Raw genomic sequence first — 27,194 nt, 5'->3', positions numbered from 1 at the left:
GCAGTAGAGAAAACAAAAGGCTCGGATTAAGAGAAAGTTTCAAATCAAATTCCAATATACTTTAAGCAAACCTAAAATACAAAAGCAAATATTAAATTACAAATTAAACATTCAAAACAGTGCCAAAGTACGAGTCACTATAAATAAAATAAGTGGGGGTTTTAGAGCTGGCATTGTGGCTTAAAGTAGTAAAAATTATGATAAATGTCAGGTTAAGATATACAGTAAGGGCTCATTTCCGAGAAGAAGTGTTGGTCTTAGTATCAGTAAAGGTACATTTTTAGGGAGATGGCAGTCGAGCTTTCATTCCTCTATGACCACTCTGACAGGGTTCACGGTATAAGCACTCTTTCCATTAAAACTCTGAAGTAACTATTATATTGATCTACTATACACCTTCAGAAAGACAAAGGCAAGATGACAAAATGTACATACATATCCATGGATAAAAATAGTGCAACATCAAGCTTTTAAGTTAGACTGCTACATAGCTGCTGATTGTAAGACTGAACCATACTGAGATGGCCAGTCTACGTGGTCAGCACAAAGTCCAAAGGCACCACGTTAAACCACAGTCCCTTTCCCAGGAAGAGGAGGCCTCATGCTTCAGTTAGCTTTCTGTCAGGAAAAGATAAAAGAACAAACGTTTATTGGGTAACTTTTGCATGGGCAAAGTCAATGCCTTCAATTCAAAGAAAAGAAAGAAAAGTAGTTACCAAGGACAAAGTCACGCCATCTCGGCCCAGTCAGGCCCCTCATTCGCGATTGTCTCAAGATTTTCGCTGGTGGTGGTTGTGGTGGTTCAGTAGACGCAACCCTGGGACTCTTGAATTTTCTTTTCTGCCTCCCTGCTGGCTTTGCTTCCTGCTCCTGGACTGATTTTGATGCAGAATCTGCCAACTCTTTCGAGGCAGTCCTCCTATTAATGCTCCTTTTTCTTTCAGTTTTCACAGCTTTAACGAATCTTACCAGTTGCCTGTCCTGTTCTGCAAAGAGGTATGCAGAAGGTGACCCTTCCAGTGTCACAGTACAAGACTCTTCCTCAGCCGATTCGCTATCAGGAGAGTTGATCTTCCTTAGAAACACCCGGCATTCTTTCAGCGTTTCAGGACCCCAGGCTTTGGAGCAAAGGTTCTGCTCTTTGTGTACATCCACGAGTTCCCGAGTTTGGCTAACCGAAGAGGCGGCAGAACCGTTTTCCAAACCAACAGAGTGCCGATCGTTTGTGGATGTGTATAATGCTTTACGTTTAGATTGTAGTCCAGTTACTATACGTTCATTTCTACAACATGATACTGCTTTTATGTTTCTCCTGTCCCTAGCCCCATTTTGCCACCTATCCCTTTCTTTCTGGGTTAGAAAACGTGTCCTTGCTCTAACCAGAGTGGCTTGATATATACTAAATGCTTTGCCTCTCAACGGCTGGACTTGGCGAGTGCGCTTGCTTGCAATGCTTAAAGTAAAAAGTTGTCGTCTGTGTGTTGACACAGCTGCTTTGTTTCTCTTCCTCAGCCGTCTCTGAGCCTTCTGATGCTGTAAAGGGCTTTTTGGCACCATTTTGGCAAACTTCTTGATGTGTTTGCGGAGTCGCTCTGCCTGAGGACTGTGGCAAACACTTTTTGCATTAGCAGAACGAGGGAAGTGCATAAGTTCGTAACGATTACGGGAGCTTGCCTTCTTGACAATGGCCAGAGATTGTGTCTCGGTGGTCTCCATAAACCAGGAGCAGATCTGCTGCATGCTACAGGACCTTGGTTTGTTGGGCGAACAGTCAAACAGTGTTCGGACCACAGAGGAATGATTTGAATTCTTGGCAAATAAACTGCTGTCTTTAGTGCCTAGTTTAGAATCGAGGGCCAATTCTTTTTCTTGGTTGTCCACAGCGTCTGAGACCCAAGTGTCAGAGATGACTCTTATTCGTCTGGCGAGCTCCTGGTTCATTGTCTTTTCCTCAGCTGATGCTGCCCACCACCTTAATGTCTCTTTAGACCTAAAGATCGAATCAACAGATACCCCTGCCAATCTGCTTACGTCTAGAGAAACGCCCTTCTTCTGTGGTCCACATGACTTTCTCTTCTCACCTGAAGTTTCGAAACTACTTTGCTGCTCATCCTGTCTCCTTTCACTGTTTGCCTTGTTTAAAAGAAGTTGTTTAGAGCGTCGTACCAGCGCATTGCTGCGGCTGTATGATGTAGAGGTGGCAACAGCATGCAAAAAGTGTATTGATGGCTTTCTCACTCTCTTGGAGTGTCGTACTACAGGCTGATTGGGGAGTTCATCTTTACTACCATCCTCTGTTTCTTTCCCTTCTTCTTTTTGACCCCTTTTGCTCATTAACTGATGACTGATTGTCCTGGGCTCTTTGGCAGACATGAAGTCTTGTAGAAGTACTTTCCTAGGAGCCAGCATTTCAGGAGACTGCCTATTCTCTTTATTGATTTGAATTTTACGTTGACGAGGTGACACTGTGGTCACTGTGACTGAGATTCCAGAGATTTTAACCTTTGCAGGTCTACCTGGTTTCCTTGAGCGAACAGAATCATCATGCTTTTGACATTTGATGTTACTGCCAGATTGAGGAGCAGGCCTTTTCGCTGGTCTGACAAAATCCAACTCCTCTGAGGTTGTTTTAATACTACCTGAGCTGGTCTTAGAGTTGTGCAATAGATTTACGGCTCGCCAAGCGTCATGAAATTCTGTTTGCAGCTGGTCAAAGCCCTCTGACACCAATCGTTTGTTTCTCCTCGAACGGCCATATACGACTGTTATCTTGAGGTTTTTAGTTGTATTCTCCTCAATATTAGGTGCCAACTGACATTTACCATTTACCATTTTAACATTTTTAGGTTCGGAATCCAAAGTCTTCTGCTTACGGGGTCGGCCAATTGGCCTTTTTGCTTTTTGCTCCAGCTGTGGTCCCAGTTTCTTCGGACGCCCAGGACGCCTTTTTGGTGGAGTGGTTTCATGAAAAGAAGTCGAGTTACCTGATAATCCCTGGCTGTCAGCTCCAGCTACGCGCTTAGTTGGAGTACCTTCACCTGATCCTCTGGAAGCATCTTTAGGTGATGAGGAAGGGGACCTGGGCAAAGAAGGAGACTTGCGTGGTGAAGAACCGTACTTGGGTGTTGAGGAACCAGATTTGGCGGGTGACAAAGCACACTTGGGTGTTGAAGAACCAGACTTGGATGGTGAATTAGCAGACCTGCGTGTTAAGGAAGCAGATTTGCTTGGTGAGGAAGAGGACTTCGATACTGAAGAATCAGACTTGTATGGTGAATAAAGAGACTTGGGTGTTGAAGAACCAGACCTGCGTGTTGAGGAAACAGACTTGGCTGGTGATGAAGGAGACTTGGGTGTTGAGGAACCAGATTTGGCAGGTGAAGAAGCAGACCTGCGTGCTGAGGAACCAGACTTGGCTGGTGAAGAAGATGACTTGGTTGGGGAACAAGAAGACCGTATGCATGAGGCAGAAGATTTTAGTGGTGAGACAACTGATTTTACTTGTGATATTGCAGGCTTTTTGCTCTGGATTGTGTGCTTCTGAAGTGTCCCTGACCATGAAGACTCTTCACAGGGATCAAAATGTTCTGTTTGTGAGCCAGAACCAGAGCCTGCTGATTTGAGACTGTATTTAACTCCCTCTTTATCCTTTACTGGTGATACAAACATAAGTTTAATTGGACTAGTGTACTGGACTTGGGAATTTTTAAGACTCTCAAGACAAGTATCAGAATTTATAGGGACATCCATATTTGATGAGTCCTGTACTCTTTTTGATGATGCTGATCGTAACCGTCCTAAGAGAGGGACAACACTGTCACTACTATTGTTCTCTTTGCCTGAGCGATGTTTTTTAGGACTTTGGTCTTTCGCAGTCACAATCTGTGGAGTGACCTGGCTTTGACTTTTCACTTCCATGTGAGATAGTTCATGTCCTTTTTCTGCTGACTGAAAGGCAAGCTTCCCTGTGTTCACACATGAGGACAAAGAAACGTCATTTCTGGATTCTACGTTGGCATCCTTAGCATCTGGATCTTTTGATGACATATGATTGGTGCTAGATGAAGCCTTGTCCTTTTGTGCTTTCTGATTGAAGATAGGTTCAGAGAAACACGCAACAAAGAACATACGTCTGGGCTCTGTGACATAGGAGGAGAACCGCGGTGGAGGGACTATATTTCTCCTTGATCTTCTTGCACCCTCAGAAATGTTAAGCAGATGACACACTCTCCCTTTAATAGCACAAGCTTTCCTTTTACCTGATCTTTCAGCCTCAGTGGTTTCACTTGATGGGGATCCCTTGTGGCTTTTGTCATTTGTAGAACTGCAACCCTCACTACCTTCTTTGCAGGACAAAACACACTGTTTAGCTGAGCTTGTAGCCACTGTATTCACCTGTTTTTGTACACTTGAACTTTGTTGGTCATTGTTGTTCTGTATCTCAGGGGTGCATTTAGGTTTTTCAACATTCTGGCGATGACGGGATCTAGTAACGGGTGACTTGGATTCTTTGTCTTGGCGACTAAACAGCTCACTCAAGCTGTAATCACTGGGACTGCTTGTGCGAAGCACTGTGGTGATGATCTCAGTGACATGGGCATCAGCACGAAAAGGCAGGTTGTAGCTGGTTGAGGGAGATAACGGCTGCTCCTTCTCAGAAACATAGATAGCTGTAGAAACCAGAGTAGGGTCCTTGTCTAGAGGTGTTATTGTCTCCAGTTTCTCACTAAAACGATCCATGACATCCTGCAGTGAAGTCCCACTTGGATTCTTATCAGCCTGACTTCTTTCAGCGATCTTACTTTCAGCATCTTCTGTAGTTGCATTGACATCTGAGGCTTCGTAGCTTGCAGTTACAAAACTCTGTACCATGAGATTAACATCCTCCTCTTGGTGAAGCAGAGAGGGTGGGTTTTCATCACATTTCTTACCGAAATCTGATGGGATTGGGGAAAGAGGGGGAGGAGAGGGACTCTGCTCTCTCTTCAGAACAGGACAAGGAGGGTCTCCATCTCCTACCTCTCCATCTGTTGTTTTCTTGATTTGGAAGCTGCGTTTCTCACAACATATGGAAGAGGACAAGCATAAATTAGAAGAGGGTGTGCAAGGCGAATGGAACGATGCAGGAGAGGCTGCAACAAGACTCTGACACGAAGTGCAATGCAGCTTCTTGGAACATAAAACAGTGTCCCTTTCGTTCCTGAGCATCTCTTTTTCATGGCAAGCATACTTGAGGATTTGGTAGATTAAGGATTGGTGAGCTGGGCAGAGAGAACTCAGAACATCATCCAATGTGGAACATTGACCAAACTTAGTCCCTCGCTGTTGCTGACCTGCCTTGTCTTCTGTGAAAGATGGCACCGGGGAGCTAGAGGTAAAAGGTAAAAACTGGAGTTAGAATGTTTTACTCACAAAGTTTCAAATGAGAAAAAAAACAAGAGCATGCACACAAAATAATGAAGACTAAAAATTTCAGCAGCAAGCACATTTAAGTTGCATTTGTTCCATAACAGCACTGCCTGAAAGTTTGTCATTTCTGACTTCCATATATTTTATAGATGAGACTGGAGTTCGTGCTGGTTGCAAGACTGCACCCGCATTATTAGAGTTAATGTAAAAATGTGATATGCAGCTTAAGATGTAGGCAACATATTGTGATGAAATGATGGTAATGTATCCTTACAGAAATCAATGTTTGAAATAAGCTTAAGAAGAAAAAAAGTTACACAGTAAATTTTTTTGGCAGTAGACTTGCTAGCCATCAATAATGAAATAAAATGAACTCTGAATGGTACAAAACTTTCAGCTTAAATAATAACATTTGGAAAAAAAAAAGTGGAATGTAGCTTGTAGTGCAAGATGTTTTTGTGGTTTATTACACCAGGAAAACGATATTGTAAATGCAGCCTATTTAGCAGCGTTTGCCGTGTAGTTTTTCCCCCAAATGCACTTTCATTTTTGGAGTGCCACTATAATGTTGATGTATTGCAGAAGGAAGTGACATGATGCATTGCTCTACATTGTGTGAATGTGTGTGTGAATGGGTGGATGACAGGTTGTGTAAAGCGCTTTGGGGTCCTTAGGAACTAGAAAAGTGCTATACAAATACAGGCCATTTACCATTTTACCATTTACTGGATTCTAGCCCTTGTAAAAAGTTGTAAAACCTTTGATCTGCAGTACAACTCTCTGATAACTGTAAAGCAAACCATTATTCTAGAAAAAAAATAACAACAGGCGATTGATTAAAGAACTGTTTTATTGATTAGTTGCTGAAGGCAAATGATAACATTCTGCTAACAGCAGAAGGAATGATTGAAGAAACGCTCAACTTAACTTTTTTTTTTTTTAAACCAACAGCACTTTCATCAACAAACCAACAGTTCAAAAAGCCCTCTAATTTTCATAACAGCCAGCAGGTCCAAGAAGTAAGATATTTAATTATAGAATCAAGTAACTGATTTAATATCAACCTATTTTCAAGTTTTTACTTTTTCTCTCCAGCAATTTAAGTACTGTTTGCGGCCAAACCATGTCAGGTTTCAAGAGGCCAGGTTTAAGTGTTACATTCTGTAGTGTTGAGTCAAGTTTCCACTGCAGGAACTTTTCACTGAAGGAACCAGGGTACAATTACAATTCTGGGGTGTACCTCCAAGAGAGTCCTTGCTCAGGAGGTAGAACAGCAACTTTGGTGGTGGGGTTCAAGCTAAACTTTTCTGACCGACTTGTTAAATAATTTCTTCCAACTACTGGGCAGTTTGCTGTATTGTTGTGTTTAATTTAAAAGCGGTGGTGGTGGGTCTCGAACAGCCATTGCTGTTTCATACATGAGCAGTTTACAGCAATTTCATGTTCTTTGTCTTGTTTGACAGGTTGCTAATTTTCAAAAATAGTGCTTATTCAACATTTAACCTAACAGCATTGAGCCCCACTTGAAGCTTTTCTGGGCAGGAATATCTACCCTCACAAATTAGTCCTACAACTGGAACATATACAAAGGTGTATATGTTGCAAAACCACCTGCCCATCTCCGCCTAGTTTCTGCGGTGGAAACTTTCCAAGTACTTTAGGTGTTACAGAGGCTATATTGTTGAGTTTGTTATGACAAATTATTCTTTAAAATCATTAAAATAATTTAATAGTAACAAAATCACTAAACAATCACAATAGTCAGCAGTATAATTTCTGGACTAAATAAATTATATGAGCTAACATTTAAAAGCATTCATGCAATTGTAGCAATACACATTTCACAATGCATCAAAGTGCCCCGTTACAAATCAAGAACTACCACAATATTTAAAAAAATAAAAAAATAAATCACAGTTCTGAAGCGCAATCAATAAATAAATATGCCATAACAACACAAAACAAGTTTCTAGAAAAAAACAATTTTGTTTTATAAATCATAGTGCAATAATTGATTTATGCATAAATAGCAGAATTACGTTGCCTCAAAGATTTGCCAGCAGTTCAATCAAAAATTAAAAAGCCCTAATCTCAAAGCCCAAGTGTGTTCCCAGAATTAGCTGCAATTAAACAAATACAATGATGTCCTTTTTCAATTTCTCAGGGCGTGTTCGGAGTCATTTTGATATAAATAGTAGATAACTCCCAAAATAGAGACATGCTGTGCTGAGCTGTCGCCATAGAGACCGGCACCATGTACCGCAATAAGAACAGACATTCAGAAGTGGAGACAACATTTGCACAGCTGGAGGAATTACAAAGGTTGAAATGCCACAATTTTGTGACTGAAGAACTTTTAAAAACCGACATTAATTACAAAAAAATAAATAAAAAATAAAAATCTGTAAATGCCGCAAGACAGAATTTCAACCTTAAAGGAAAAAAAAAGAAAAAAAAAAAGATTTTACATGCCACATGGCTAGTTTTTTTTTAAAGTTTAAGTGTTGTTGATAGCAGTGAATTTACATTTCGCTGTTTCTTGAGAGATAAAGAACTCATACAGATTTTAAGCTTGATTTGAAACCTAACACTGGGCTATAGGCAGAGAATGTTCAGAGGTATATATGGCAACAGGTTAAAGACGGTGAGAGGGGGGGGGGGGGGGGGGCAGGCTGACATTGCAGCAAATCCAAAGTAAAGCAGCTTTGTGTGGGTAACCCTGAAATGCTGCTTTGGTAGTAGCACTGTTAATGGAAAAAAGCCCATTCTAGAGGCAGACATGAGTGTAGACGAAACTTTTAGCATTTTTACAGACGCAGACAAAGAAGCCTTAAAAGCCTGACACTGAATAGCCGCGTGGTCGCCGTTTAAACATTTCACTAAAAACCTAAACTACCGAAACCTCCAGTAGCTGACACAGTCGACCATCTATAACATTAAGACTACCCATAAAACAAATATTAATATTAGGCTTAACGGTATTACTGTTAAAACGTTAACTGAAATGAGTTTTTCTTGTAGCTACGCATCCATGTGCCAGGAAAACAGTCCCGTAAAAGTTAAGCAGCGGTCATGGTATGAGGTTTGCAGTAATACAGCTACAGTAGCAGAATTAGTAAATATCTGTGATAATAAAAGAACATCTTTCACAAACGGTACAAATACACAATAATATACAGTTCCCAAGCTTATCAGTGCACATTTAAAACATGCTGCACGTTTGCATTCCAACTACACTCAATACAGTGTTTAGATTAGCTTGTACAGAATGAAAGGAAATATGTGGACACAAAATGGCTTTTTTAAGCTAATCTCTTGTACAAAAACTCATAATCAAGATGTAGCCACCACAGCATATATACTGTACAAGCTCCCTGTTTGTAGAGGTCTCTAACAATAGAAATGAGTTTTTAAATAGTTTTAATGGCTCTAAGTCACTTGAAAAGCCTAGGTATACATACCCAGAGAGATAGAAAGCTGCAAATCACAATCATCAATGCTCCATTACCAAGGAGCTTTAAGAATTGAATTAAACCTGAATAACCTAATAACCTAACAGCTAACAAATATGACAGTCACACTTTATTTTTCAGCCTTAAAAGGTCTGCAACTGTGTTTCTCATACTTGAGTCTTGAGCAATCTTTTTGGGCAGCCATCATTGTTTGTTTTTCCTCCTTGAGAAAAGGATGTACAACACAGTACAACTACCCTGAAGGTAAAATAATTTGATTCTATATCACCAACAGATTCTCGTTTTAAAAAAGCCTTTGTTTTTAATTCTGTTGATCAATCGTGGTAGTAAAAATTACTAAGTGATCTAATGTTAAACTATGAATACGTTACATTTTGTTGAACATTAACTTATCGATGATTTAATTAGATGTAATCACATACTGGTATCTTAATAACCAAGCCAAGAAACTCCACAGCAGTCCCAAACGGAAAAAAACAAACAAACAAAAAATAGAAAAACAGTATTCTGACAATAGTACAGTGAAACGAAAGGAGATGGTGAATTAAGAGGTTCAGTACCTCAGGCTCTGATCCGAATTCATTTACCATGTTGCTCTATCCATAAACAAAGTAAACGATCTAAATCATTCGTCTAGATCAAGATGAGCAGGACTTCTACCTGAATAAAACAGTACTGTTTATGGCTGCTTTAACCAAAGGACTCAGAACGAAGCAGGAGAAATACAGCTTTAAGTATGACTATCACATCACAGACAGAGTTAAAAGACCTGAATATTAATATCAGTGTAGTTTGTAAAGGCATGTGTTGTGTTTTAACAAGTGTCTCCAGAAAACATTTATCTTGTAGGAGGTGATGTGTTCAAGTGTTGAGGTGTTTTTGAGGCGTTTGTGGTCTAGAACCTCTTTGCGTCAGCAGCTGAGGCAAGACTCCCTGAGTTAGTGGAACTGGTCGTGCTACCAGAACCAGACGAGTGAGAACTGGACAAACAGAAGTTGGCAGATTTCTTCTTAGGTGGGTTCTTCAGTGTTCCAGTACGCTCTTTCACTTTGTATTCTAGTGTGCTATGGGGCACCCCATAAACCCCCTGGGCTTTAGACACACTCATGCGACCAGCCATCACCATGGTGATGGCCTCCTCCATCAGTTCGTGGTCATACTGGCGGTACCTCCCACGCTTCTTTCTAGGTTGCTTGTCTTTATCCCGGCAACCTGCCCCATCTTCTGACTCATCCAGTGAGGATCCACGTGGTCCCAGGCGATGAGGTGACTGGCTGGCACTGCCTGGACATCCTTGTGCCAAGAGTGGAGGTCTGAGTTTGAAGAGAGATGAAGGTCTGGCAGCTGCTGTTGATGAACTGGCAGTACCTTCGCTTGATGAGGTACGTTGATGTAGGTTTTCAGCTATGCTGCAATTCTCAGCTGACACTGACCTTTTGTGGTCAGACGCACAACGAACCTGAGGAATACGCAGGGGTGTGGGTGGCTCCAGACTGGGGGTGGGGCTTGGAGGGGGCTGGAGAGCATCCCTGAGCTGGGGAAAACAGTGAGGGAGGGTCTTCTGTAAACTACCCGGCTGATAAAAGGCAAGAACAGATGAAGGGAAACTAAAGTCCCCATGCTCCTCGACAGCACCTCCAATTTCTGCTCGCTCTGCCCATGCTGCCACTTTCTGCAAAACAAGGCGTGCTTCGCCACCCAGCATTGTTGACATCACATTGCATGATGTCACTTCATCCCTGATATCTCTGCTTCCTGCTTTAAGCTGATGCAGCACTCCCAGCCTCCCTTCAGCCCAGCCATCCAGACCCTGTCTCAGGGTTTGAAGGGGTATTCCATAAAGCAACGCAGCCCGCTGCTCCTGCAGCCTTCCTGATCGTATATCCTTCAAGGCCTTGGACAGCAATCCCTCAGACAGCTCCCAGCTCCTCTCAGTGTATTCCTTCTGCCTGCACTGCCTCCTAGGGATGTGAGGACCAAACAGCAGGGTCAGGATGGAGGTGATGGAGGTGGTTTGATTTGTGGCATAGGGGACAAGGGGGTGCAGAGCGAGGGGTCCACTCCTTTATGCCTTGTGTTGGTAACATCACTGCGACTGTTAGTTTCATGTCTGTATGTTCTCAGTCTGTTTGTGGGCCCTCACACGCACGCACACACACTGCTGCTGTGTGTCTCTCACACACAGCAGCAAAGCCTCTTCACGTCCAGGTGGGACAGTCTGTGAATGGCTGGGGTTACTTTGGTGCTCACATAAAACCCCTGTAGTTTTGGGATATCCAGTGAAAGTCCTACATGCTTGAAGATTGGATAATCAAACTCATCATTAATGTATTAGTAAAAACGGACGTAAAATGGTTGTGAAGTACTGAAATGCTCTCCTCATTATACAATCCTGAGCTGCTGGCAAATGTTATAATACGGCCATTGCTGTGACGTTACCGCTCAAGAGATAAAAGAGTAAACCCCATAGAACCACAACACCAAACACAAGCTAGCTCCTCACAATTTATTACAATTACTTGAACCAAAGCACTGCTAAAACAGGAATGTGTGTATTTCAGGCTGAACAGGTGCTATTTAGCTGAGCAGTGAGCATGACAGTAATAAACACAGTGCTCATGCTAACCTCTTAATCTTTGGCATGCTATATAGCTGTTGTTGTACCACACTCTGAAATGTGGATTTGCTGCAAACCAAAGTGATTTTTCTAGTCATAGGATATGGGCCATAGTTATGTAAACGGCATTCTTGTTTTTGTGAAGAAGACCCAGATTTAACTAAGAGTAGGGATAAGTCAATAGGCCAGACACATTAAAATGCAGTCAGAGAACTACAAAAACTTACCCTGATCCCCTGTGATTCTCTGATGATGACGAAGTTGTTGAGCAGGCAGAGTTCCGGTTGGAGAGGTCCAGCACACCATCTGTTACAAGACAAGTGGTCAGAGTCTGAGTGCCAGTTGTTTGGTTCCTTCAGGAGGATGCCCATGTTACAGTCAGACATAACATTAAATTTTATATGCGTGCACTAAATGCGTTCTCTACCTTCGATCGTGTTCTCCTCCTGAGTTCGGTTCACTGTGAGGTCCAGAGGGGCGTCAGATGCTTCGGACGCGTCAGACAAGGGTGATGAGGTCCTTGTGACACCATTTGTATTGGTGTGGAGCAGGCACTTGGATGCATACTCCTTAGCAAATGTGGTTATCATCTTCTTCATCAGCTCCTGAGCAATCTGAGGTATGTTGGAATTACTGCTCAGGTGCACATCTAACAGGAGGAGAAAGAAAAAAAATACAATTAAAATCACTGGTTTCAATTTTAACATGCATTATTTAAAGGACTAGAAAACTGATCTGAAAAACTGATCTAGAAAACAGTGTTTAAACAGCGTTTTTAATGAGATATTGAAATTAAATCCACTGTAACAAAAAATGTCTTCTGATGTTACCACACTAGAAACAAGTCTCAAAAGCATCCTAAATCTTTGGGAACACTTAGTGGGTCATGAATAGCAGAGATTTGACATGCCAATTACACCACAGTAACCGCAATGTGTATTAGGTCAATAATGTAATTCAGTTCATTGTGTACATCAGTAGACAGGAACTGTGAGATACTCCTCTCTGGTTATTCCCCACATTAATATTTATGTCAACTTTGGCAGCTGTTTTCAGTATAGGAGCTCTTAGTATATTAACAGTTCTACATAACAACGAGGTTGTCCAAATCCACCTGACTCACCTTTCTTGTGGAACACAGCTTGGAGGAACTTGTGTGCTGATTGGGTGCTCTCAGAGATGGTTGGGGCCCGACAAGGTGAGTAATCAGAGGGGGAGGAGAGGGGCGACGTGGCTGCAGGTGCTTGATCCTAGAGAGGATGATAAAGAGGAAAAAGAAGAAGATACAGAGACAGAAAGGTGATTACTTATTTAGAATTATTTTTTACTCTAGGGTGCAGAGAAAAGAAAGACAACCTCTCTGAGGCTTATCAAAACTAAAGTCCTTACACTAGATTTGTCCAGGAGCACGTTGCAGAAAGAGCACGGAGAGCAGTTTGATTCTGGAGACCAGTCATCTACCTCTTCCGGTTCACAGTCTGAAAGACACAATATCGCATAACCATGTATTACAGTACTGCTGATGGATCAAACCGAAACTGACAACAGGCAGCAGGGGTTTCTATTCTGTTTCCTTATACCAGCCACTTCAAATGCTGCTGACACAATACTAATCTCATTATGAGCCACGCTATCATATATAGACAATACACACGGAAGAATGACTAAAGTTTTTCCATAAGTGGCATCTAAAAATCAATTAGCTGCTAATGTTGATTTCAATAGAATGGTTTTGATTAACAGTTTATCATGCTTGTCTTTTTTATAACCAGTTAAAGTGACCGTCACTCCTGCCTCAATGAACTCTACATAACTGTTTAACACCCCCCTTTTTTAAGGCGACAAAATACACTGAACAAGAACTGCTTTTACAGCTACTCTCAACCAGAACGTTTGTTGCAGTAGCTCATCTATTGCAGATCAGTGCCTGTAAAATGACAAATGTGACCCTGAACACAAACTGTGTGAAGCCCACAATCAGTTTGATTTAATTCCAACTAATACTGTAGAAGGTGTAGTGAATCGTGTGAATGCGGACAGCAGAGGTGGGTAGTAACGAGTTACATTTACTCCGTACCTTTTTTGCACAATACTTTTTACTTTTACTTGAGTACATTTGTGAAGAAGAAACTGTACTTTTACTCCACTACATTTGCAAAATTCGACTCGTTACTTTTTAAAAAAATACTTAGTTTAACACATTAGATAACATGCCGCCAGTGGAGTTTCCAGTAAATTTTTTACCAATCAGATGTGGCCATGCAGTCACATGACCAGTTTGAAACTGTGGCGGGCAGAGCGGCCCGAGCGTTTCAAAGTAGCGGACACACGGAAAGAAGAAACACATGAAAACATGGCAGAGCCAACTGTCTACGCTAGAGCTGAAGAGGATGAACACCCTTGGCCTCATATACAAAGAATGTTTTGCTTAAAAGCAATACAATATATATATATATATGTATATATATATATATATATATTATATTGCACGAACGTGATAATTATATTGTATGAACATGATAATTATGTATACTGTAATAACGTGATATTATATTGTTCAAACGTGAAAGGTATATTGCACTAACATGAAAAGTATATTGTTAGAACAATAAACTTTTCAGGTTATAACGTGATATAGCTGTATTTTTCTTTTGCCTGGGTGGCAGCTCTACGCTTACGTACTCGGATGAGCTTGCCACAGTTCTACAAGTTGTGCCTCCATCTCGTGTCCATATCAAACGCTGCTCCGCCTTTTCACTTTCATTTCTGTGTTTGTGCATGCGCAGTTTGAGAGGGTGCGTTGAGGGGCAACAGGATTTCAAACAGGTTTGATGTTCTTGCGACCATACGATTGATGATTGGGAGCTGGTCGTGAGATCTTAATTGCTTTTCGTTACCCCATGTATACTACACTATGCACAACACACGGTTAAGGCGAAACTCGGGCCGATCCCCAAAACGGTTGCGCGACTGAAAAATCGGCTCAAAATGGGCCAAAAAAATTTGCACAGTGTATGCCCAGCTTTTGAAAGCTAGCTTCATCCGTCTCCCTCCCCTGTGGTTGGAAGGGGCGGGTTTTTATCTTTTTGCAGCCAGACTGAGGTGTTTGCCTTCTCAAGACAGCCATGGAGAGATTAGAGGCTACATCGTAGCTCCAGTCACGGCTTCCATCACTGTCTTTCTCGTCTTTCCCAGAGTAACAGCCAAACAGGAGGATCTAATGGCTAGCACTGCTTAGCCTTGCACGCGTTCTTATTTTAAACTTAATCTGGAATTCATTGCAAAGTGTTTGTGCGGGATATGAATGACAAGATTTTGTTTTTCAACAAGAGTTGGTAAAAAAACATCTCCAGTGTGATCAAATTTTCTTGCCAAACATCCGCAGCTTGGCAGTGTATACAGCACTATAATGACCAGAGCTAATTCTTTTGAAAACCATACATCATACAGGTCTCAACTTCATCAGACATAACCTAGACACAGAGCTGGATGATGCCAGTACAAACAGCGGCCTAACCGACGAAGATGATGGATCCATGGGGGCAGGAAAGCCAGAAGCAGGGGAGCTGGAGAGGTACCTTTCATGTCCATTCACTGGAGGTGTGGATCTATTGCATGGCTTTCCTCACATTAAGAAGCTGTCAATCAAAATCAATACAGCTCTTCCTGCATCTGGAGCTTGTGAAGGACTTCTCAGTCATGCAGGACTCCTGTTCATTGCTTAATAGTTACAGCTTCACAGAAAGAACCTTGAGAGCAAACTGCTGCTGAAGCTTAACCATCACTTCACTGAGTGAAGAAATGGCACATTTTTGCTAAATATCCAGAAAATGCACACCCATACAACTTATGGTAAACTGAGCTGCCTTGTATGTACATATGTTGAAGATGCCTCGTTCTAATGTTTTCTCTGAGGCTGCTGTGCCATTTGGAGCAAAAATGAATATAAAGTTTACAGCATATCTTGTCACTGGAAATTGTTTGCACTGTTTATATATTTATATTATTTACTGTAGGTATTGGTGAAAAAAGCTTTATGTTGTGAAAAACTGAAATCAGAATTGTGCCTTATTTTGTTGATGTTTTTACATATATTCCTTTTGAAAATACTAAAATTTATATATTTATTTATTTTTGTTTGTCTGATAACATTTATTTATAAAATAAACCGGACATTTCAAACAGTTACTCACTACTTGAGTAGTCTTTTCACCAAGTACTTTTTTACTCTTACTTGAGTAACTTTTTTGACGACTACTTTTCACTTTTACTTGAGTAATAATATTTTAAAGTAATGCTACTCTTACTTGAGTACAATTTTTGGATACTCTACCCACCTCTGGCAGACAGACACATGATGCCTCATCATGGTATATGCACAACTCACCTCTTGTCTGATTAGATGACATAGCATTAAAAAGAATACTGAAAATATAATTTTCCAACCTTATACATTGAGCTGTAAATGTATAACAGAATAAAATGTCCTATAAATTATATATTTTATATTATCTGCATATGACCCATTACCCCAAATTGTTTTAGATACATTTTAAGTAACCATCTTGCTCTAATCCAAGTGTATATTACATGAATACATCACTGATTGAAGAAGTGATTAAAATCAGACTTTAGATATGATGCTGCATTAAATGTAAATGCCTACAGTTGCCAGTAATTTTACTGTTGCCAATAGTGTGCTGCACGCTTGTATTTAAAAAGCGGCATCAGCTGCCACTGCATTTGACTTTTTGAGCTAAAATGTTTCTGAGGTTGGATGTACCTACACCCATCAGCAGTTTACTTCATATCATGGAAAGCCTTGCTATGATTTTCTTAAAGGTACATGTAATATCAGTTTTCCAGAATAATTTTAGACCGATGCCTAAAATACTATGAATTAAAGTGTAAAGGATATTTTGGTACTTTGAAGGCACAATTTATATGAATTAAGTATATTTTAATTTCATATTGTTAGTACCGTATTTTTTTGGACCATAAAGCGCATTAAGCGAAACAAGCATTAGCATTTATCCTCCAGCTTCACTGTTTATGTTATGCTAACATAGCTATGTTGCTAGCGATCACATAGCACAGCATTATATACCAGCTAGTCCAACTTCAGTAACCCTACAAAAGTCACTGCTGTTTACTTTTCTGTCTTCATTTATGTTGGAAGTGATAGCAGAGCTGTATGTTTATATTTTTCACAAATCACTCACTCAAAACGTGGTATACCATGTTTAGGTGGAAACTAGCGAGCTAACTTCCTGCTAACTTCTAACTCCATTAAATTTAAGAAATTCTGTTTTCATGGATACCTGGATGTTAAACTTAATTGTCACACCTGGTAAAGCAGCAACGCTGCTCATTTTATTAAAGATGAAAGAATTTAGACAGTCTGTAACTCTCAGTGATGCCGCAGTGTTCGTTTGACTTTGAGACCTGAAGCAGACGCAGCTTTGGACCCAGATTACTCCGCGAGGCCCTTGACTACGGTACCCGTAATCCTCCGACAATACATCAAGCGGTGCGACTTCGTAGCTAAAGTTGTACTAAAAGATTTTTTGTCAGATTTTTGAGCGCTGTGTACCACATAAAATTGGTTCAAGGTCAGTAAGCACAACCGGAATTAATAATTAAGGCACACTGAGGATCTTTGAGAAAATTAAAGGATTTTAAGTACGGTATGCCTTATAGTGTGGAAAATAAATTATTAAGGGTGGCAGTAAAAAAAATGTTGCACAGTGGTGTTGCGCTGTCTTATCATTCATTTAAGATAGATTTTTTTTCCCACCCTGATCTTGTCTCAAATGAATGCCTCACTGAACAAATCATCCACCCAGCCAGGAGTCTATCACGTCATCTGACTAGGTTCCAGTGTAGCCTAACTCAAACTCCAGATGACACTGCAGACTTCAATGAGATCCCAGACAGTGTCAAGCAAGCTGTATGTTTTGGCTGCTGGTGTCCACAGAGTGCTAGAGGGATGTGAAGGCATGATCGAAGCTAATAAAGGCATCAGAGAGACAGAAAGTAAGACTTTCTTTAGTTTTTTCAGGGATCTACCAAATTCTGGTGTTTTAGGTTAGATTTATTTGACTTCCAGGTTCGATATTGTGCTCCTTCCTGATATAAGTACAAAGGGTAGTGGCACCATGGGTATGTTTTATGGTGTAACTGCTTGCTTTATATACTGCAAATATTTTGTGAAGACCTTTGTTCTTGTGAGGCTGACATACTGGTGGTGCCTTGGAGCACACCGTAAAGAGTGACGGAAGTTTCCAGGGCGTGGGGGCTTTTGTGACGCTGAGGTTGTTATGTGACTGCAGAATTTTAGCAGGTGAGAAATGGGTCACACATAAACACATGGCAAAGGCAAAGAAGATTAAATTTCAGCTGATACATTACAGTTTACTCAACATGGTTTTGGGAGCTCTGGAGACTCTACTTTTCAGCATACTGTACAGTCATCTGACACAGAAATGGACTCTATCTCCTCAGGGCTCAGTTTTAGGCTTTTGAAAATCTAGTCCCTGATTACTCCTACCACAGCTTTAGGTCTAACAAAATATTGAAATTAGAATACCAGAAAATATTTAGACTTGCCTCTAGGATCAGTGAAACTGTATCATAATTTGTTAACAATGGTTGTTAAATAATCTAATAATGCAATCTGCTGTGCTTTCTCTCGAGGTAGCATAGAGCATATATATGTAAAATTATGAGTTAAAGAGGAAGTGGACTGCTTTTAAATGAGCAGGAAAAGAATCGTTTTTGCTATTTTTGAGTCCTACTTAAAAACAATATACGGTTAAAATTACAGTCAAATGGGAAGTACAAGTATGAATCATACTGAATACGTAGTTTCTGATTCAACTACTTAAATAACATAATGAATACCAATCAATAGCTAAGTAAATCCCACAACAAATGCTAATCGTTTTTGGTTTAAAAGCCTTAATATTGGTGACACATGTTTGAGGTCTGATATTATAAGAATAGATATGGGACAGCGTTGGGAAGACAAAAGGCATGGCAAGAATAATGATTTGTTTGTTTGGCAATATCATCGCTTATGCTGAAAATAAATGTACAGTCCTCTTATAGTCACAAGCCAATGGTAAAGAGCATATACAACCAACAACCCACCATGAAATAAATTGAGGTCTCTCGGCAGCGGGCCATAAATTCCCTCCAGAATGCTTTCAAACCCTGCAAGACAAAAATGGGAGCAATCCATCAGTGCTGATACGAACAAGTGCATGGTTTAGGGCTCCAAGATCTGAGAAAAATCTGCTCTCAAAACTGTTTACTATGTTGTCATTTTCAGGAAGACAGAACAATTTAGATGTTTACAATGAACTCTTTATAAACCTTGAAAAACACACATACATGATTACATGTAGGATGCCATTGTCACAACAGTTTAGATCAGAGGTGTCAAACATGCAGTGTGAATATTACCGTGAAGTTATTATTACTCCCATTTAAAATTTCCTGGTGTGGTGTTAACAGCATTATTTCACAGGAATTAAAATGTAACTGTAGATACAGGCAATTTCTTTAAATCACAAAAACAAATGTAAAGGTTTATTTTGTGCCTTTTTAACTGTGATACATACAATACCAGACGATGCAAAGAACATCGAGAAATGCTGAAACTACATCAATCATCATATTTGCAAAATGACCAAAATAATTTGATGTCTGACAAAATTTTACGGGAGTCTTCTATATTTTGGGTGATGTCAGTTTTTTGCTTTGTTTAAAAAAAAAAAATTAAAAAAAAGATCGAGTTTTTTTGTGACCAAATGGACAGTGGTCTTATAAATCCGGCCGACTTGAGACCGGACTGGACCGTATATGGTTCATTAGCTAAAACGAGTTTGACACCCCTTGTTTAGACGTTATACACAGTAGGAAACTGACTTACGAATAGGTGCGCCAGCCTTATGCTAACATCACCAGCTGCTGTAGCATTAAAAACTACGTTCAAATTAGAAGAGAGCCCGAGAAAAACCGTTACCGGACACCACTGAAATGAATGCTTTCCTGGCATTGCACTGACATTAGCCTACTTAACGTAACAACAACATCCTCCCGAAATAACAACAGCTTTTAGCTAAGCACTGCTATAGCATAGCCATCGAACAATAAACAATTATAACTGTATGTTACTAATATAACTGATTGTGTTATGGTACACCGATAGATAAAATTACATATCTTGGTTGGGCATATGCATTATATCTTATTGGTTACAATCCAATTTAAGACAGAAATGAAACGACCCAAGAAAGCGCTAACGCCGGCGAAGGGCTAGCAAGCGCAGACAAAAGGAGCTAGCTAAGCAGCTGTCTTGGCTTAACTGAACACTAAAAGCAGCCACATCAGTAGCTGCTAGTTAGCTAGGAACCAACACAGCTCGGGTAGCGATCCCTCTGTTGCCGGACAAAACCATTCACTACATGTTTTATTTTTTACAAAATACTAAACTGCATATGAACCATACCGACGCAGTGTATCAATTTGTAACGCCAAGAATCAAGTTCCCGCCGAAACAACTTCTTTTCTGCCATGCATCTACACTGCAGCGTCGTCATTCTTCGTCCTCTGCCCCTCTTTCTCCCCTGTTTGCGTTACAGCCGCTGTGTATTGTAACCGCTGCGGTGCATTTGTCGCCGCTACCCGATCCGTACCTGAAACCCAATCCGACCACGCATGCGCGAACCTTACCTCACTTCCTCTCTTTGCCAACATTTCCTGGAGCACGATTAAAAAAAACAAAATTTAAAAATGACCGTTGTTGTAACGCAAACAAATTACCAACATGATCAGTGCAAGCAGACTAGATGATTCATAGAATTATGAAATTACTAACGGCAAATTTATATATGAAAGACTCTGTCCCAACCCTTTACGATCCAAGGTTTCCACTGTATCCATGCAGCCTACTGTGGAGGTCACAAAATATGGCGCTCCAGAGCGGCTGCAGCCAGACCCTTCTCAACATTTTCTGAAGAGTTGGTTCCCTTTCTTCTTGAGTATTTTGCAGAAAGCATAGGAAACCAACAACTTCCCAGTACAATGCATCAAGGTTTGACCAGGTTGATTCCAAAGCCTAATAAGGAACTATTAATATTGATAATTGGAGACCAACTAGCTTATTAAATAACGATTATAAAGCATTTGCTCTAATTTTAGCTAGTAGACTTAAGATGGTTCTTGACTCGGTTATTGATGAAACACAATCTGGCTTCCTGCCCAAAAGACACATAACTATATCAGATTGGTTTTAGATATTCTGGATTATTCTAACCTAATAAATAGCAATGGATTCATATTATTTTTAGAATTCCACAAGGCCTTCAATACAGTGGAGCATGAATTTATATTTCAAGCTCGAGATAAATATGGTTTTGGTACTTACTTCTCTTCAGTGATTATACAATAACAGTAACAACAGTATTAAATTAACAAATGGTACTTCACCCAGATTTAACATAGAAAGAGGGATAAGACAAGGCTGTCCCATTTCTCCATACCTTTTTTTGTTAATTGCCCAACTGTTGTCTAGTCATATGAAGTCAAGCAATATAGAAGGTATATGCTAATTGGCAAAGATTTACTCATAACACAGTTAGCAGATGACACCACATTATTCCTAAAAGATGAACATCAAATATCTATTGCTGTTGAAACAATCTCCACGTTTCCCAAAGCTTCTGGACTGTACTTGAATATTCCTAAATGTGAACTTATGGCAATAAAAGAATGTTCGAAAACAGCTTTGTGTAACATTCCAATAAAACAAGAAGTTCGCTATTTAGGTATTCTAATAACCAAAAACCAGGAAAGAAGAATTACTCAAAATTTCTATCCTATTCTAGAGAAACTCAAAAACAGATTTACTCAGTGACTCTTAAGAGATTTATCATTAAAAGGTAGAGTATTAATAACTAAAGTAGAAGGCATCTCTCGTCTTACATACGCAACATTGGCATTGCACCTCGATAATAAACTCATAAAAGAGTATTGATAAGTTACTCTTCAACTTTATTTGGGCGGGTGCATTACCACCACCTATTGGAAGTATGAATGAGGTGTGCGTTGAAGATCCTGTGGACCGGGGCCTCTGCCACTCGTTCACAGCACACCCTCACTATACATTTAGGTGCACCAGGTCTGTCCAGCATCCTCCTCTGCAATCTGATCCAACTCACCACCAGGTGGTGAGTTGAGAGGTCAGCCCCTCTCTTTACAGTGGCAAACATATGTAGGCATTTATAGATAGAAACTTTATCAAGAGTCTCTCTTGCATTAAAAAACACTAAGGGACAATCACAATGTGATTACAATATTTCAAACCACTTATTTAAGTGTCATTTACTTTATCATTTACTTAGCTAAACAAAAATGTATTTAAAACTGTGTTTCGCAAATCAGTTAAAAATGCAGACCAGATGATTGTCTACTGACCAATCAGTTCTCTGGAAAATAGAGTCACCATTTTCTGGAAGATCCCTCAGACCTCTGTATGCCGATGCTGCCACTGTCACCCCTTTCCTGTCCAACACGGTGTGGGATTGCGTGACTGCTTATCCCGACGTCCAGTGTTAGGGTAAATTAATCCAGAAATTAATCCAGAACGATACCCTGGATATGCTGAACTTGTGTCATAGTAAAGGCTTCAGGATATAGAGTGACAAAACAAAAAGTGAACTTAATTTAAAGTAAAAAAAAAACAAAAGGAGAAAGAATGCAAAGGTTCAACAATGACACAAACAACCCATGCACAGGAATATAGTACACATACACAAGGAGCATTCGAGGAACAACAGAAAACCAACAAAGCAAAGAGGGGGAGAGAGGGCTGACCAAGGAAGTGATAACTGAAAGGGACATAATGTACATAATCAAGACAATCACGAGGGAGAAGTAAAACTCAAGGCACAAGCAGCTGTAAAGATCCAAGTAAAACCAGAAACAACAAGATAAAATACACAGACAAGAAAATCACAGTGATAAATACAAAGGACCATTAAGAAGTCTCAAAACCATGAGGCAGTGATGTCCCAACATGGAAATGCACTACTACAATACTGAAACCACAGCAGTGACAGAAGATAAAACCACACAAAAATCTACACCAAAACACAATAATCGATACCTGACATGTAAGAAGACAGAAACTCCCTAAAAGAATGTGAAACTCAGACACGACAAGTCAGACACAAGCTTAAAAGCATGCCCGATATCAGGCACCACACAATTCTGTTAAGTAAGCAAACACAGACTCCTTGCCTGAACTACATGTGGACCATTTGTGCTTATAAGAATAATCAGCTCACAACAGCCCCACTCTGAGCAGGAAAACCCCTGACATTAAAACATTTGATGTGCCACAGTCAAAGGTCAGATATGTGATTTTTGATTTAGTGAGAGTAAAAAAGGAATACGTGGCATACGCGACTATTTTAAAAGTCTATTTAAACTCCTAAAATTAAACTCAAATCATTGAATTAATAGCTTGTGATTTCATAAATATATTCGCTGTGATGTTTTTTGTTTTTTTAAATATCGGAACAATTCTGCACACAGCATCTGGTGTTTGGCATGACTAAGAAGGATGCGCGACACACCACAGAGTAGTTTTTGTGCAGATTTGACATAAAATGCAGACCAAAGCTGTGTGGTTACTTACTCACAGCACATTTAATGGAGACATTGTTAATGCTAAAATATACCTAACATTGAGTGTTATGCAGCTGTACTGTATAATGCAGCGCTATTGCAAGGGAGTAAATATTACCCTTGAAAGAGGAAGAAAATGAAACTACACACCACCTGTTTTATCCGAGTTACATATCACATATCTGTACAAAATGAGATCGTATATAAGGATTTAACCACTGCCAAACAGCAGCTTGACACTTTCACAGTTTCACTTTAACAGCAGTGAAACTGCAGCAGCGACTGTAGAGTTGCGCACTGTTAAAGTTCACCTCATTGAGCACAGAAGATGCACAGGTCCTGTTGGGGGCCTGGACTCAAGCCCAGGTGGTCTGTGTGTGATTGGATCTATTGCTTAAGCCAATGAAATAAAAAAAAAAAAAAATCAAGCAACTCAACATAAAAGTGCATCATTAGTTATTATTACTTTCTAGCTCTATTTTTCGTCTTGTCTCCCTCCACTCACTCCTATCTGGTTGTGGCAGATGGCTGCCCTCCCTGAGCCTGGTTCTGCTGGAGATTTGTTCCTGCTAAAAAAGAGTTTTTCATTCCCACCATGACCGAGTGCTTGTCATAGGGTGTTGTCTGATTGTTGGGGTTTTCTCTGTTTTATTGTAGGGTCTTAATCTTTCGATAGGGTTAGATAGGGTTAAATCCCTTGAGGTATCTGCTGCTGTAATTTAGTGTTACATGAATAAAACTATACTGAGCTGAATCAAACTGTTTAAAAACTGTAATTTCTCATGCTGTGATCTGGTTGAAGACATTACCAGTTGTATAACAAACACAGCTGGTGGAGAGAGAGAGTCTATAGCTGCCGTGTGAATATGAAGCAGACTTATAACCTTGATTTTGAAGCTAAAGTATAACAACACAGATGGGAAATGCTGAATCATAATTGAATGGAAATTAATGTATATTGCATTGATTACTTATTCTATGAAGCTCGTGATCATTGCTTCTGTTTAATATCCTGTTATAAGGTAGTTTTTTAAAAAATATTCTCTTCCATGAATTTCAATAACATCTGAATGAGAACGGCTTACTTTGTTTTGTGTTTATGTTTTCTGAACATTGATTGCATGTATATGTGCGACCGCAAAGGTAGCTGCTAATGGGGATTGTAATAAAGCAGAAAATCCAAACAAATGCAAATATTCTCACTATCCTCAGTGTCATCACACTCGTCACAGTCAGAGTGACCGCATGAGGGCAGCAGAGCGCTTTCAGGATGTGAGGGTTAGGCGCACTGTACACAGGACATGTTTGGATTAGCAGAGTCGAGTGAATTCACCATTATTATTCATCGTGATTACAGAATTCTATTATCTGACACTTTATAAATATAGTTTATTTATTTACATCCAGCTGCGGCTGTTCTGTCAACAGGGGACTCAAGCTGCGGACGTTAAAGAGGCCCAAAAGCCCCAGTTTCACTGTGTCACTTTTGAAAATTGTAATTAATTGCAAATCTGATGGGATTACATGCCACTAAGGCACATCGTGCTCCTAAATCACTGACTTAAAGGTATATTTGTACAGTCTGAGGGGATGAAGGATGTATGCAATAAAAATAAATAAATAAAGGATTTTGCTTTTTTTCTGTGTGTTTCTCCATCTACACTGTCTTAAGTAATGCGCAAAGAATGCAGGGTCTGCCTTTGCTGAAACCTTTTGCTTCTCTCAGGGTCCCCTGATAGGTTAATCCAAACCAATAATGGGGAACCCCAGAAGGTATGTGAACAACAAGGGCAATCAAATGGGCTCGTGGAAAGAGACTGTGGCGGGGACAGAGCGGGGAGGCCGACTAGAGGACATATGAAATAGTTATGAAGAGCGATGGAGGGCTGTAGAGCAAACGGGGAGACGTGATTGAATGGTGAGCGTGGAGGAGGCACAAGTGTCACAAGCCCAGGTGGAATTCGTTGTCACGGTGACTTAGGGCGCTGTTGCTGTGGAGATGGCGATGAAAGACGGCAGTCTGGTGAATGGCATTTCTGGGCCGGAGCGTGACCAACAGCATACAGCCCCGTGTGCCCTGAGGGGGGGCGGCAGAGATGATCGTGTGCAGGGTCACCACATTGCTGTGGCTATGTGCGCTTTACTTTCAAGCACCCATGCATCACAGTGCGTGCACGTGAGTGTGTGTTTTAATGCCGGCGTGTATGTTGTGTGTCAGTGTAGTACACTGTATCTCCAACATGTATTGAGCGATCAGGGAAAGAGCAGCAGCTTCCCACCTCAGTGGTGGGCCCTCTGCTGCCTCTGCAGCCACCCCGAGGACCTTTTAACACCTCAGTTGTCACTATATCTCATTACGACAATGCACACAGCCGTAACTGCGGATAGGCCCTCTCAGAGGTGTGGGCCTGTGAGAATAACTGTGTAAGTGCACACCTGGGTCTTGTTATTAAGTTCAGAAGAGGGGCACAGTAGCACTACATTTTAATTTCCCTCAGTTGAACCAGCTCTCAAAGTCCAAACACAACTACCCGATTAAATATAACCACAGGATGAATAAATCCCAAGAACTCATTACACCCAAGAACAAAGCATATCCTTTAAAATAACCACGGAAAGATGACAACCAAATTATCCATCTTATTTCCCCTAACTCCTTCCTCATTTACACTTTTTCTGCCCAGATCTCATCCTGCTGGTTTCCCTGCTTTAATTCTCTCTGTTCCCTGAAGAGGGCAGTGCGAATGATGCATTTTAGGATGTTTCAAGTGAATTTAATTTACAGGTGCATTTCCATGTGCCCATAGACTTTTTAAGGATGATTAGAACCAGTTCTCCATATGCCGTAAAAGAAACACCTCCCATGTTTAATATAAGCAAGATTTACCTGGTATTAGTAGGGTTTTATTGTTCACACTAACAAATAAATTGGCTCGGCATGTTTGCCTGGTATGAACTCACTCTCTTCGCCCTGTGTGCCCTAGAACTGACTGTGACGCATGTTTTTCCATGCTTTTTTCTTGTTTCATCCTTCTTAATTCTTGGCGTTTTGTTGAGTTTACCAAATTGCAAGTGAAGTCACAGGGGGTGCACAGTTCTGTGACCATTAACCTCCTCCTCCTCCTCCCCACATTCAGACCAGTGGGGGATGCTTAGTTTTAAAAATTTAGATGAATTAGAGAAACACTCAGAAGCTTTGTGTCTGAAAGCACAGGCTTTGTGTCAGTTTAAAGGCTGAGGATGCAATTTGTGCTAATACCTGGATCAAACATATTTAATCCTTTGTGAAAAAATCAAAACAAGCCATTTAGCGGGGTGGGTGTCACCCCGCTAAATGGCTTGACTTTTTCATTACATTTTTATTTTAGTTACTTTTGCAAGTACACAAAAGAAGAAGAAGAGGAAGTCGATTTTCAGATAACCATGTTGCTCTTTCTCCCACCTAGCTTGAGCTTTTTGTTAAATTTTAGTTAACCATGACCAAATTCCATTTAAGTTGAGGGAGTCCAGGGATGTGTTTCTGACGTTGCACAGATGCACGCCGTGCTTTTAGGAGAGGCCTTTAAACGAGTTTTCAAAAATCATTCATATAACCTTCGAAAGCTTTGGCATTGTTTTTATGAACGCATATGAAGGAGACAGGAATATAAATGCAAAGAAAACAGGTATGGAAATAATTACCTAGGTGTTTTCTGAGTGCACGTGCTTGTGCAGTGCGTATGGATGTGTGCATGAGTCCTGAAGGAGGGGTAGTATTATGGTTGGAGCATGGCCATTGTGATTATTACAGAGATGCCGTATTCCGTTCCCTACAGAGTCCAGTGTGAACCCTCACATCAGCTTCCCATGTCCAAACAGACAGGCGTACTCACTGTTGAGCAAGTGAATGCATGAAGACATCTGTTTAGAATTCCTGGCTTTAAGTGAGGTACGGTGGTCACTGTATGGGATGGTAATGTTTATTTGTGATAGAGCCTTTCTTTGCATTCCTTCACAAA

The 27,194-nt window shown here is 40.5% G+C and overlaps 1 protein-coding gene across 2 annotated transcripts; it reads right to left on the bottom strand.

Moving 5' to 3' along the window:
* Nucleotides 1-33: 33 nt before the first annotated feature.
* lcorl (ligand dependent nuclear receptor corepressor-like) lies at nt 34-20,243 on the bottom strand. 2 transcript variants are annotated; one of them, XM_026170989.2, is made up of 8 exons: nt 20,015-20,243; nt 18,652-18,714; nt 12,889-12,977; nt 12,623-12,749; nt 11,927-12,148; nt 11,727-11,805; nt 717-5,368; nt 34-618 (listed from the first exon to the last, which is right to left on the bottom strand). In XM_026170989.2, exons 1-8 carry the CDS (start codon nt 20,103-20,105, stop codon nt 611-613), a joined length of 5,331 nt encoding a protein of 1,776 aa, XP_026026774.2. In that variant the 5' UTR covers nt 20,106-20,243; the 3' UTR covers nt 34-610. The 2 variants fall into 2 exon arrangements, with proteins under 2 accessions (XP_026026774.2, XP_026026776.2); XM_026170991.2 differs by lacking the exons at nt 34-618; nt 717-5,368 and adding an exon at nt 9,538-10,843.
* Nucleotides 20,244-27,194: the final 6,951 nt, after the last annotated feature.

The sequence above is a fragment of the Astatotilapia calliptera genome, chromosome 6 (assembly GCF_964374335.1).
Source record: "Astatotilapia calliptera chromosome 6, fAstCal68.1, whole genome shotgun sequence".
Lineage (NCBI taxonomy): Eukaryota > Metazoa > Chordata > Actinopteri > Cichliformes > Cichlidae > Astatotilapia > Astatotilapia calliptera.
This window is presented reverse-complemented; position numbering and strand designations above follow the sequence as displayed.

What these genes read in the sequence shown, in the direction of transcription:
- lcorl (XM_026170989.2), bottom strand. Translation starts at nt 20,105, where the DNA reads ATGACGACGCTGCAGTGTAGATGCATGGCAGAAAAGAAGTTGTTTCGG. An exon ending in CAAATTGATACACTGCGTCG is followed by an intron (nt 18,715 to 20,014) that starts GTATGGTTCATA and finishes TTTGTCTTGCAG; the next exon opens with GGTTTGAAAGCATTCTGGAG. An exon ending in GGAGGAGAACACGATCGAAG is followed by an intron (nt 11,806 to 11,926) that starts GTAGAGAACGCA and finishes GTCTTGTAACAG; the next exon opens with ATGGTGTGCTGGACCTCTCC.